The sequence below is a fragment of the Lagenorhynchus albirostris genome, chromosome 9 (genome assembly GCF_949774975.1).
Source record: "Lagenorhynchus albirostris chromosome 9, mLagAlb1.1, whole genome shotgun sequence".
Lineage (NCBI taxonomy): Eukaryota > Metazoa > Chordata > Mammalia > Artiodactyla > Delphinidae > Lagenorhynchus > Lagenorhynchus albirostris.
The window spans coordinates 9019418-9033168 of record NC_083103.1 but is presented as its reverse complement, the minus strand read 5'-3'; the positions used below and the strand labels follow the sequence as shown (position 1 = coordinate 9033168).

The 13751-nt window shown below is 46.7% G+C and overlaps 1 protein-coding gene across 2 annotated transcripts; it reads right to left on the bottom strand.

Moving 5' to 3' along the window:
* Window positions 1-3807: 3807 nt before the first annotated feature.
* HNRNPUL2 (heterogeneous nuclear ribonucleoprotein U like 2) lies at window positions 3808-13679 on the bottom strand. Of its 2 annotated transcripts, XM_060158902.1 has the most exons (14): window positions 12664-13674; window positions 10639-10774; window positions 10269-10345; window positions 9939-10078; window positions 9539-9629; window positions 9339-9451; window positions 8854-9117; window positions 8558-8680; window positions 8050-8178; window positions 7183-7351; window positions 5640-5840; window positions 4493-4566; window positions 4121-4228; window positions 3808-4002 (listed from the first exon to the last, which is right to left on the bottom strand). In XM_060158902.1, exons 1-14 carry the CDS (start codon window positions 13202-13204, stop codon window positions 3922-3924), a joined length of 2247 nt encoding a protein of 748 aa, XP_060014885.1. In that variant the 5' UTR covers window positions 13205-13674; the 3' UTR covers window positions 3808-3921. The 2 variants fall into 2 exon arrangements, 1 of the variants encoding a protein (XP_060014885.1); XR_009542344.1 differs by lacking the exon at window positions 4493-4566 and having other exon boundaries at window positions 3961-4002; window positions 12664-13679.
* Between the last annotated feature and the right edge of the window lie 72 nt (window positions 13680-13751).

Here is a 13751-nt window from a genome sequence, read left to right as displayed (position 1 = left end):
ATTCCTGAGCCCTAATAGGCCCTGGAGATATTTAATTCCCTCATCCTGGAGAGGAAGAAACCAAGGAAAGTAACCTGGCTGCCCTCCTGAAGTGGGGACCTACCCCCATTCTGTTCAGGAGCCTGCTTAGTTCTTAGTGCCCGTTGACTCCTCTAAGGGTCAAGTCTGTTTAATCCCTGCATCCTGTCAGTGTCTGGCATATGACAGGCATTCAGATATCCAACGATTGTACTATACATGCTTAAATGGCAAGCAGGGCATAGAAAGCACTAAAAGAATCTTTCTCTTTTCCTAAGGTATTACAGTGTTGGGCAAATTCCAGAGGGGTAAGTGAAAATGCCCACATCAGCTCAGACTTGGTAAGAAGTCAGAAGTGCTCAATAAATGTAATCTTGATATTAGGTTATTTAAAAAAAAAAAAAAAGCAACCTCTGCTCAGTTTTTCTACACATTCAATTTTCATACTCATCAGATTAGGGGTGAATGGCTGCAGCCCTTGCTGGGGGCAAAGGGGGGTGTCTAGAGGTTACTAGAGACAAGGCATGAGCTATAAATAACCATTTTAAATTATTAGCTGTAACACTGAGTAACTTTAAATACCCTAGAGAATGGGCAGACACTGAAATCAAGGATAGCCTTTGGGCCCAAAGCTGTAAGCCCCTGGGGTGGGAATCTCTATCATGTACAGTGGGAGGAGTTAGAGCAGTAACTATACCTGGGTCACCACTGCTTCAAAACACTAGATGTCATAAGCCTGTGGGAGCCCAGCCTTAATAAGTCCTTGACCATTTATCAGAAGTTACAATCAATATCCGTTCGGTGCTAGTAATGCAGTAGTGCTTTTGTCAAAGTTACCTTCTCATTCTACATAGTCACTAGGAAAGAATCCCCATCAAACATCTTCTGTTGAATAAGTAGGCTTTTCCTCTTATGTGGTAATTACGAATAAACTTAATCTGGCTCCTAAATGGAACCCTACATTTAACTTCAAGCATCCAACTGGTTTTAGTATAGGCCAAATACACAGAGGTCATGGTTATCATTTATTTTCTTCTACTCCAACGGCTCAAGCAAGCACTTAAGTAAGCCAACAAACCCCGAGTGACCCCGAATGAAGGTATGGCTGGTTCCCAAGTGAAAGCATGGCAGAATAGGAAGGGAGAAAAGCCATGAAAGAGGAAAGCCAACCTTGGTTGGAACCCAGTACAACTTGAGGAGCAGCATCAGAAATAAAGCCCCCAATGACACACTCTACCCAGTCAGTGCAGCGACAGGAGAGAGGGTGAATTCAATCCAAATGGTTATTTATTCTAAAACTGGAAGCTACCGTGCCTACATTTTTGCCATAATGTTGTAATGAGAACAGGGGAGGAAAAAGTTACAGATGTAAACAATGACACAGTTACATTTTTTTTAAATGGTAAAACCCTTTTTTACTGGCCACTTCCAAGAATGCTTTACAGGTTGTGCAATAACATTTACAGGCTCCATGTGGTGTTTGTTTTTCTCACAAGCTTTTCCATCTACAACTACAACAGACGTCTGATAAAACACTAAACAAGTCTTCTAAGGAAAACAAGGGTAGGGATCCCGCCTGTTAATCCACATTTTCCCCCTTAACATTGTTTTTTCATAATAAAAAAAGACAGAAACAAAACCCAGACATCTACTGTTGTTGCGAGTGATCTCTTGGACTAAACCGACAAGGACGTGGCAGTTTCACTCTCCACCCACCTAGAAAAAGCTTTTTTTTAAAAAAAAATGACTTTCTAGTGTCAAAAATTAACAGCAAGTACCTCCCCTCCCCCCAAAAAAACCCAAAGCGGCTTAAGCTTTGTCCCCCTGGTCCTGAGGGCCTAGCATCCCCGAACTGTGTTGTAGACTATAAAAAGATGCTATTTGCTGGAGAACTAAACGTTTGAATAGGGGTGGCAGCTTCTGCCTCAGAGTCAATTTTCTGTTATAATCTTGCCCTAAGGGAATCTCTTTGGGCTCCAGTTTCTACCTCCTCCTTTTTACCTCCCTGACACTATGAGCAAAACTTTCTCAAAAACTCCCCTTAATGATAATAAAAAGTTAGTGGGTTACAGAAAAATTCATGCAATCACTTCACCCACTGCCACACACAAATCCATTTGACGGCACCACAGAAAAAGCAGGTGCCCAGAGAAAGGACATCATTTTGAGCAAGCAAACGTATTGCCTACCAGCCCCCATTCCAGCCTCCGGGTCAGAGGTCCTTGTGGAGCAGAAGGGCGACTAGAGGGCCAGGACGAGGGCCTGCGCACCCTCCTGGGCACGGCAGTAACCGTGGGAGAGGGGGAGAGAGGTCAAATCTCAGCACAAAATTTTCAACAGAGGACTGCCCAGGTAAGGAAATGGAAGTGAAGTACCTTCTAGTAGCACAACCCAGGGCTCCCCTCGCCAGGAAGTGCAGCAATGTGTGGTGTTCGCTGAGTAAGCTCTTGGCTGACACAATGCTGAGCAGGAAGGTGAATGAAAACTGAAGCTCAGTATTGAAAGAGCATTCCCATAATCCACCTGTATTCTTGAACCCACAACCTGAAGCTGTCTGTCAAGAACTGGGAGGGTGCTGGTAAAGTTACAAAACAATAACTCTCCCGACTGAAGTCTCTTGGCTAGAGGCCTCTCTGGGACACACAGGGAAGGCACCCCAGGAGGAATCCTGTTTCAACAAGTCGGGAAGGGGTGCTCTCTTTCATGCACACGCTGCACACGCTCACATTCATGCTCTTCCCAAGTTCCAGCAGCCCCACGGAGCTGCCTCCCACCCCCCACCCTCCCCTTTTCTATTCACTCTCTATCTGTGTATCAAAAAAGCCAGCAGGGCCCCGGCCCTCCACACTGTAGAAAATAGCTGCTATTCTCAGCGCCTGGGCCTGGTAGCCCACACCACAGGATTCACCTATATACATATCCTGCTGCAGTGAAAAGAATCCTGCTTCGTTTCTGTGTGAGCTGAAACCCTGAGAAACGTTCCTTCTCTTGAACTATAAGAGGACAGATTCTCTAACAGAGATGATTTCAGAGACTTCCCACCTGTCTCAACCTTGGAAGACAGAGAGTAGAGACTGGCAAATCACAGTCTTCAGGCTGAGGGCTGCAACCCCAACTCTTCCCCCGGATTTTACGGAAATCCATTAACAGACACAGAGAGGCTGCAAGCTATTCTGCTCTGCAATCAGGAACAGTCCCCACGCCTCCTTGGCGTGGGGATCCTATAACAGAACCGCCCAACTGGTGGTCTCCATGCCTCAGCCAAACAGCACAAAGGCACAGGAACGTGGAGACAGGGACACTATGGCCTCCCAGCCCACCAGACCAGATATCCCAAGAGGGAAAGGTCGGTAAAGAAAATACAAACGGTTAGTTGGTGCAAGTGATTGATAAGAGCTGATCGTTTATTTTCACTGCCCCAGTCACAAGCTCTCCCTCTGTCCCCGCTCCTGCCTGTATGGAGAGTGCCCTCACACGCCTCCCCACCCGCTCCGCACTACCTCGCCATCACTCTCCCTTACTTGGCTGCCAGTCCAGCTGCCTCAGAATGTCAGAAGGGTGACATTTTCAGTTATTTTCCTGTCTGACTGCAGGGTATAGGACAGGCAGCCCTAAGTGCTGCTTTCTGAGCAAATGGTTTTTTGATTACAAATATCTAACTAGGTTTGAAATGTTTTATAGAATAAGACAATATTCTTTTCAACAAACTTTAAAAAAAAATGTACAGTTTTGTTGTTTGTTTCCACCCCCTCCCCCCCCGCTTGCGCACCCTCCCCCCACCGCCCCTCCCCGGCAGCTCAGCCCCACCCCGGCAGCCCCTGTTTTCCTTGGTTGTGTTTTGGGGGGTGCTTGGCACCCCCAGAGATTCAGCTTCATGGCTGACAGGCGACAATGGCAGGGGCTTCACCGATACCCTTGGTAACCGTAGTAGTTCCTGTAGTATCGGTCTCTGTCCTGGGGATGGTGGTAGTAGTAATTCTGCCACTAGAAGAAAGGGGAAACTCCATCACCTGGAGCCACAGCTGGCTAAGGATGGAGAGGCACGACACTCATCCCTTTGGCCCTGCCCCCCTTCATCTCTCTATCCCCAGATGATACTTACATCCCGACTGTATTGTCTGTAATAGTCTCTGTATCTGTTGTACTCATAATCTCGCCCATAGAACCGATCGTAGTCTCCCCTGTATCGATCGTAGAAGTTACGGTAACCCTGAGAAAGGAGAAGGAGAAAGAGCGAAGATGTATGGGCTTTCAGCATCACAAGCCACTGCTATCCCCCGTCTTAAATGAGACACATCTTCACTTGATATTATAAACAAGCTTAACCTTCCCAGGATAAAGTCTTCCAGAGGAACAAATTAAATGGGCAAAACCCTAAGCCCTGAGAAAACAGCCCAAACCACTCTGCTCCCCCAAGCCAATAGGAATGGCTATCACGGCCCAGAGGGAGGAGCAGAAGGAGAGCTGCACTCACCCCTCTGTTTCCAGACTGCCCCCAGTACTGCTGCCCGTAGGCCCGGTTGTCGTAGCCTCGGCGCTGCCCGCCCACTGGAAGAGAAATGGAGAGCGCGCTCAGACAGCTGGCATGGGGTCCTGGCTCCACATCTGAGTGGAAATCAAAAAGTCGGAGCCAAAGGCAATTCTGGGGGAATAGGAGGCCTGCTTCTGCCAGGCTCACACAATGTTAATTAAAGCACCAGCCAGGATCTTTTAAAAAGTCTGAGGTGGGGGAGGGCAGAGGAATAGAGACACAAGAAAACCAAGCCACCTTGGTTTCACCTTTTGAAGCTCCCCAATTCCTGCAAAACATTTAAGATGCCAAAAGGATACATGGCAGAGTTAGAAACATGAGTAAAAACTGCCATTCGTAGAGCCACAGACTTTCAGCCCTGGAAGGGATCCTGGATATCATATAACCCAGACCCATCATTTTATACAAATGAACAAAGTCTAAATGATAAGCTCTTCCAGGGTAGGAACTGTTGGTATTCCCACTGCCCAGCACAGAGCAGGCACTCAAAAAGTTTGTTGACTTACACTTATAATTACACACACACACACACACACACACACACACACACACACACACATTTTTAATGCACAGTGAATGCACACTGTGGCGGGGGGTGTTAAGTGACAAACTAGACATTCAGGAGGGAAATTAATTCCACTAATAAGCTAACTTACTGTCTAACACCCCCCCCCAGATTACTGAATAATGCATTCACTTTCTGCTCTATACAGTTGGGTTGATCCAATAGACAAAGTAGCAAGGAAAAAGATAAGAATCTGATTTCACTGCACAAATCCTTCAAATAAACTACAATAGTGAATGGGGAGTCCACATGTAAAAATGAAAACTAGATAAATGAACAGGCTCAAGCATTGCTTTTCAAGGAAACAAATATTTTTGTTGAAAAATAACTACCTTTTGTTGAAGGATTATGGAAAAAGCACAAGAAGCTGGGAGTAAAGATCACAGGAAGAAATAAGCTCCGTAAGAAGGGGCTTCCTTATTGTTGGTGACCTGACTTGGTTTGCCTGCCCTTTCCTTGTGGGTCCTGCTGCACTCAGCACAGAGAACAGACTGAGGCTTGGGCTGTTAGGTCCCCAGGACTCACCGTAGCCTTGGCCTCTGCTTCGGTTCTGCCGGTTTCGCTTGTTTCGATTGTTTCGGCGGTTTGTCCGCTTCTCGGAGGGCGGCAGCAGCTTCCTTGCCTCCTCCCTGTACTTAGTGACAATGGGCTGAGCTTCCTCCTTCTCCAGCTCCCCGTATGTCACCTCATCCATATAGTCGCATTTTTCAGGCAGAGAGAAGTTGGCTGTAAGAGTAAGAGAGAAGCTTGTGGGCCTCCAAGTACGTAGACGGGTAAGATCTCATGATGAAAACCCCACTACAAGAATAGGATTTTCTAAGCCTCAGGTACTAATGCACAGAAGTGTGCTGGGTTCACTCTATGGGTTTTCCCTAAACTGTAACAGCCCCAGGCAAAGGGCTATCTGCAAGCTGTAGATTTACAGGTTCTCAAGTGATCCATAATAAATTAAGAGTGAACTGGGTTAAGGTTTCTTATCAGGACAGAAGCAGGCAGCCAGAGGCTAAAAGTAACTGAGAAACTTTTGGTGTTGGTTAGATAAGAAATACACTTTTAAAGAGACTCAAGAAGAAACTGACCCCAGCCTAAAGGCACTTACTCATCTATACAAGAAAAACAGTTAACAAGAGTACGGGGTCCTCATTAAAACCACCTGTGTATGATGGGCCAGCACACTTGCCAGTCTCTAGACATCAAGTTCAGAGGCTGAGTCCCCGCAGAATTCAGTTCAATGAGGCTCTCCTGATTCTGAGATGAATCCAGTTAGCCCTCCGTTTTATAAAACTGAACTAAGTTCCTCCAAGTGCTTGAGTACCGGTATGGACTGGCCTAGTTCATTCTAAGTAAACTGGAGAATCCAGCTCTTAAATGTGTAACCAGCTCCCATGCCTGGGCATTATCAGAATTCAAAGAGCCAGTAGTTGACAGCTCAGGTGGGATGTCAGGCGCTGAAGGCAGCAAGGGGAAAAACCAAACTCTGAGGTGAACAGCACAAAACTAGATCAATCAAGATAGTTAATTTTGCCTTCTAGGGAACCTTGCTGTAAGGCTTTGTACCACGCGTATCAAAAACCAAAACAAACAAACAACAAAAATAAAAAACAGGCCTAATGTGATACTAGAAATCAAAATATACTGATGAGATCATTCACTCCAACCACTACCATTTTAATTTGAACCACAAGCATGGCCCATCTCTAGAATATAAATTCGGTGAAGGCAGAGCTTCATTTCATTCATTCTTTCCCTATGTCTAGAACAGTACTGGACAAATAGTAGACACTTTAAGTACTTACTAAATGAATAACTGACTCGTTGAAGCCTCTGCCTTAAGGCTATCATCCTGTGATCTATCACCATTTCTCTTTTTGTATTTTATCAGAATGAATCAAGGAGTTATTGCTTCACCATTCACTCTGCTCATTCATTAATCTTCAAGTGATCACACCCATTAATTTATTCCACAGATTTACACTTTACATGTGGAGAATCCTCCAGGTGCTAAGAGGCTCCAGTGAGGTGTGCATGGACCAAGGACAGGACCCCTAACTTGTAGACTTTAGCCCACCTTTCATCTCCAGCATTATAGACTCAGGCACATCATCTCCCTCCACTTCCTTCCTTAGCTCCAGCCTCTTCTTCCAGTCCTCCTCATTAGGGACGACCACCACCACTTTCCGAGAGAAAGTCTTAAACAGCAATAGCTTCCGCCGTTGGCCAGAGTTGTACACGTTACACTAGGAACAAGAGGAGTAATAGACGTTTTAGGAATAAAAATTAAACACTAATTCAACCAACAATTACTGAGCATCTTTCACAAGTGAGGCACTAGATTAGGGGTCTTATTTACACAATCTCTTTGAATTCTTCAAAAGCTACATGATGTTATCCTGTTTTACACAACATGAAAATTGAGACTCAGAGAGGCCAAGACTTGTCCAAGGTCACAAACCTAGTAAGTGGTGGAGCCATGAATCCAAAGCTCCAACGCTCTTTCCATTGCCTCTAGAATGTGTTTTACAGTCTGGGTCCATACACTCTCTGGTAAAAACACTAAGAGTTGTATCTCTGAGCTCAAAACACATTACAACCGTAACACAACCACTTAGTCATAATCAGGTAACCTGATTCTGTTACTTAATTCAGTCTTTCTCTATATATGCACCCTATTTTGACTCTGAGCAATTTTTTTTTAAAGGGATTTAAAAAAATATTATTTATTTTGGCTGTGCCGGGTCTTAGTTGCAGCATGCACGCGGGATCTAGTTCCCTGACTAGGGATTGAACCCAGGCCCCCTGCATTGGGAGCACGGAGTCTTACCCACTGGACCACCAGCAAAGTCCCTGAGCAATTTTATCAGATTAAATGGATACCAAATCTTTTATCTTTGGACCTATTGTTAGATTAGGTTTCTTTTGAATGTTTGAACAATACCTGATCAAGAATGAAGTTCCTCTTTGTCCGGGAAGCAATCTGGACCAGCTTACTAAGGCACTGGGAGGCTTGCTGAACTAAAAGGTCTCGGCTTTTGGGGTCCATCTGTGGCTCCTCGAGCCCCTTCATCTAATGAGTTTGAGAAGAAGAGAAACACAAGGAGTTACACACTAAGTTAAAGCCCAAGAATCACTGGTAAATGCCACACCACCACCACATCAGTTCACTGACATTGCTCAGTGCTGTGAATGTTGTCCATTTCCTACAGAACTCATTTCCAGTCTCAATCTGGATAAACTCCAGACTTTACCAGCTTTCACATTTGACAACACAGCAAAGGAAAAGAAAAAAATCTACCATAAACACATACTGAGAACGCATTTCTTTATTTGTGGGGCCCTTGTTCTCAGACACCTGAAAGACCAACTCCACTGGGAAAAGATTATATCAATTTCTTGGTACCTCAAGAGCTAACATCACAGCTGACTAACCCCTCCCAGCAACTCACCCTCATTTGATTGAGCACAGTCTCAGCTCCCAGGACATTGTATCTTTTCTCAGGGTTTTCTTTTGCGTATTTCAGTGCCCACTGGGTCTTTCCAGATCCAGGCAGTCCCACCATCAGAATCACCTGCAAGTAAACAGAACCAGGAATGCTATAAAAAATAAGTGAGGGTCATGTTTACAAAGCCCAATTTAAGAACATCCTCCCCTTCCCCCAGCTGGGTAAAGTTTTCAGAAGAAAAGCGACCCACCCACCATTCCAAGCATGAGCACCAAGGTTCTGCACACTCTCCAGCATACCTCACACTCCTCTATGGTCTTGGGAGGGACCGCAGTGCGCACGCGCTCCTCCACAGGCACGGCATGGATGAACACAAACTCTTCTGGCGGTGGGAAGAAGGGCTCCTCCTTCTGACCAAAATTTAATTCTACAACACAATTTTTGCAGAGGACATGGGGTAGGAGGGCCCGGTCAGCCAGGGATTCCTTGTTGATACGGAATGCCACGCCAAGGTCTTCTCCATTCTTGGAAAAGGAAAGTTCTACTTCTTCAGCCTCAAAATTCTACAACGACGAAAGACAAGAGCATTTATGGGCACACAGAGCTTGAGATTGATTAATCTTACAATTTAATCTTTTTTTTCTCTACTCCAACTGCTGTACTAAACAACTATGTGAGCAATGCATCAAAGGCAGAAAAGACAGCAGTCGATGGGAAGCAAATTGATCCCTAGTGCCCTCTATTTACTCCTTGCTACAAATCTACAACTTTCAGGAGCACTTACAGCAAAGCAGCCAATGACATCACTCTCCCCAAAAGTCTGGCCAAATTCCTCAAACTGCCCATTCTCTGCCTTGAGTCCTCGTCCATCGAAACCATACGAGAATTCATCCTCACCTAGAATAATCAGCAAATTAGTTACCTACACACAAACCTCCCACAGAGCAGCAAACATTAAAATGATTATGTTAAAAATAACTTTACCAAGCTGTGGATGGGAAAAATCAACAGACCATCCAACTCGAAGGAGAGAAACCTCTGTGCAGCCTTCTTTCATTGGGAGATTCTGGGTTACCTGGCCAAGTCAGAAAAGGAACTTTCAGATACTCAAGCAAAGTCTGAGTTAGACAAGATTTTGATACAAACCGAAAACGACAACTGTCACAACTCAACGTCAGAAAAACAACTGTCAATAAACTTAAACCAAAGCCATGAGGGTCAATTTCTCGGTTACTGGCGCTACGGTTGTCATTCAAGCGTGGTGCCTTTTTCTGCACTAATAAAATACTGGTGGGCAGTAAACTACTATGTACTGGAGCCCACTACATAGTGGTCTAATGACTAATTTAATAAATGAACGGTCCTAATGAGCTGTACACACTACCTTGGCCTCAAAGCAGACTTTCCCCTTTGTCACTCCATAAGTACTTCTTGCCCCGGACCAAAGGGTGGGGAACTTCTCTGAGAAAAGCGGCTGCCCTCCATAGCGGTCTTTGCTCACTTGAAAATGGAGATCCGAGGTATCTGTTAAGAAAGAAGCGATCTGTTTACTCCAATGCCCAACACTTGAAGCCACCAATAGAACACAAGTATACCCAGTTCTCAAGAATGGATACAAAGTTTAAATCTTTTCAAAGCTGCAGGCCATGAAGTTTTAATCTCCAAAATCACTTTTGATTGGTTTAAAACCTCAACCTGTCTGCCTTATACATACACGTGTCCAGGTTCACAAGAGTCTGATCCTCTTCCTCATCTTTTGCCTCTTCTTCCGGGGGTGGTGGAGACTTTGAACTATACATATGAGAGAAAAGCAAATACAGTGTAACCAAAGTCCTCTAATTGGAGAGGTGTCTGCATGACATCAGGTCTGTTTATCAGCAAATATAAACTTCCAGCAGACAGCTTCTTTCAACAAATGTGAAAAGGGCAACAGGAGCTCTCAGGGTAGATTTAATCTAAAACTTAGGCCTGTAAAAACCTATTCCATTTTTAATCCACCCCTCTTTCCAGACTCTCCAATCAACATCAGGTATACCAAAATCAGAGCAGACACTCCCTTCAATGAAAGGGACTATTTCCCTCACCGGCTGTGGTAAGCCTCCTCTCGGAATTCATAGTAAGCTCGGCCATGTTCATCCTTCTCATCCCGCTGTCTCTTTACCCCCCGCCGCTCACCATCTGAGCCTGCCGGTTTTGACTTTTCACTATCTTGGTCATCTCCTACAAAAAGGAGGGAAAGAAAATCAGCAGTTTTCATACTGGAGTGTAGAATAAGCTCAGAACCAACAGAAACTAAAGGAGGACCTGCATATCTGTCTAGTCAGAAGAGCCAGGTTTTTCCCATGGCATTCACAGAATGTTTTATTTCCAAAGATGATCATCTTCCTGTCATTGGCTGGGATTTTTTTTTTTTTTTTTAAAAAAAGGGACATTATGGGCTAATTACAGTCAAGCAGTAGATTAAAAATTCGGCAATTTTTGCATTCTAAATTTATCTGCTTAAATCAGGTCAAACTTGCAGATTTTCCCACCAATATGACATAAAAGAAACATCCCATGAGTTTTTTAAAAACTTCATAGCTTAACTTCGATTCCTGACTATCAGATTTGGATTTAAGCTGGACACTTAATATATGTTTTCCAACACTTTTCCACAGGTTCATGTTACAGAAGCCTCAATTTTTTTTTTTTAAGGGTTTGCCTTTCCAGCTTTGAAACGCACAGCCATCCACAGCTTTACCTACATAGCTAATGGACTATGGTGTATATACAGAGCTGTATTTTTATCACAGATTTTTACTGAAACTTGCAGGAGCAAACCATTAAGTCACAAGAGACCCACAAATAATACTGCATCTTTACTGCACATAATTTGGAGCAGAAAAGTGTTGTCATATATTTCGCAACATTCTTCACAAAAGGAGAAGAAAAACAATTTTTCCTTGGACTTTTTTGGTTTGTAACACTAAAGTTTTTAATAATAACTTCTTTAAAGAAGTCCTTTATCCCTCAACCTTTTTTATCTGCTATCTGGCGGTACACGTTAAGTCAAAGGTTATGTAATGGGATTTTTGTTCCAGAACATAGGACAATCTGCAAGTTGCATGTGACTGTTGTAGACTGGGTTCCAATTATACCATCATACCAAGCAGCAGCCTAAAAAATGTATTATAAAAGGAACTAAAGCAAGCCACTTCATATTAAGAATGGGAAGCAGCTCTAGTTTTCCTCCCTACTCTGACAAGACAGTTATGGATCAGCTCCAACCATCCAATTACTTCAAAGAGAGAAAGGTCACTAACTCCCTAGGGCAACTCTATACAGTCTCTTCCACAAGGTTACTCAATGGACCCACCAACAGCCCAACCATTTCAATTCAGGAAGTCAAGGACCCGAAATGTAAAAAGCTAGCTATGTGTACAGCAAATATACAAATTTGCCCAACCATCTTCTCAGATGAAAGATTAAAATTTAGTTGTAAGAATTCAGGCAAGGTTAAACCACTAGCCAAATAATGTTGATTAACGTTCTAAATGCTGTAGATTAAAATTTTTTCTTCCGTAGTTAACGATTAAACTTGACACCCTCACACCACAGGCTGCTGAAGCAGGAGCTGCTGCTAAAGCAGGAGCAATGTTAGATTTCCAGATTTTCGGTGTGGCTCAAACTCTAATATTGAGCTTTCGATGGAGCGAACTTTGACGAACTGAGCTTATTGCTTAATTTTATGGCGAAAAAGTCAACAGTCGGGCCGAAGCCTCCAACAGTCGGTCTGGCTGTCCGTGTAATCAACAATTCCTCAGTGCATTCTCGGTTTAGGAAAAGATAACCAGCACCGCGGAAGGCTGCTCCAACAGGTAGCTCATAAGCAGTTCGCAAGCAACATCGCTTACTTCCATCCACTACCACCAAGCAACCGAGTTAGGCAGGAACCTCCCGCCTGCAGAGAGTGGGGCCACCAGAGGTAGTCAAACCCCCCAAAAAGGTGGGTAGAGGACGAAAGCCACCTCCCCTGGGGAGTCCCACCGAATGGCGATGGGAATCGAACCCCGCGATGCAGGGCTTGGTGCTGGGTCAGGGGCGCACCCGCTCCGCTGCCAGCTCCTCACCCTGTTCCTCTGCGGCCTTGTCACCCGGCGCCTCGGATCCCGGCGTCTCGTCTCCGCTCCGATCCTCCGGCTCATCTTCCTCCCCCTTGTCGGTGCCCTGCTCTTCGCCACCGTTCACCCCACCTGACTCGGCTGTGGCCTCCTCCACTGGTTTCTCGGAAGCATCGGGCTCGGCCGCGGCCTCCACGGCTGCCGCCTCCGGGGGCTCCGGCGGCGGCTGTGCGGCCTGGCCCGAGGCCTCGGCAGGGGGTGGCTCTTCGTCTTCGTCCTCAAGCAGCGCCTCCTCGTCCTCCTCCTCCTCCTCTTCGTCCTCCTCCTCGTCCCCGCCCGGGCCGCCGCCCGACGCGGCCACAGGCCGAGGCTCCGCCTTGCAGGCCCCGCCGGGCCCGGCCCCGCCACCGCCGGCCTCGTCCTCGAGCATCTCGGCGTCCAGCGCCTCCTGCAGCCGCTGCGCCAGATCCACCTTGAGGCCGCGCGAGTCCAGGCCGCGCCGCTGCAGCTCCGACCGCAGCTCGGTCACTTTCAGCCGCTTCACCTCCATCGCCGCCGCCGCCTCCTCCGCCTCCCGCCGCCTCCTCCCCTGAGAGCCGTCGACCGAGCCCGACCGCGCAGGCGCCGCCGCCGCCCGCCTCCGCCTCACGCGCCAGCACTGAGCCCGCGCGAGCGAGCGCACGCACGTAGGCACGCAGGCAGAAGGCCGCACGCAGCCTCCGCTACGTAGTGTTTGTTTCTCGCCCTTCCTCCCTCCCCCTTTCGGCCCTCGGAGCCCAAAACAACACAACAGGGAGCTGCTTCCTCTCCAGCCCCCTTGGTTCCCCTGCCGCGGGCGGGTGGGCGCGCGCCGTGGACGGTGGACTTCCCTCTCTTTACCTCCCGCCCCCTCTCACCCCCTGGGCCAATCGCCGCCAGCGGCTTCACGGCGCAGTCGCACCGGAGCCGGAGACGGGAAAGGCTGGCTTCAGCTCAAGTGCCTCGTAGTACCGAGGCGTGTGCGCACCCGTCCCTCCGTACTTCCAGCCGGGGCTCCGCGCAGCCGCCCGGACCTCCCTCGCCACACGCCCCTCCCACCCCGTCACCACCCTTACTTC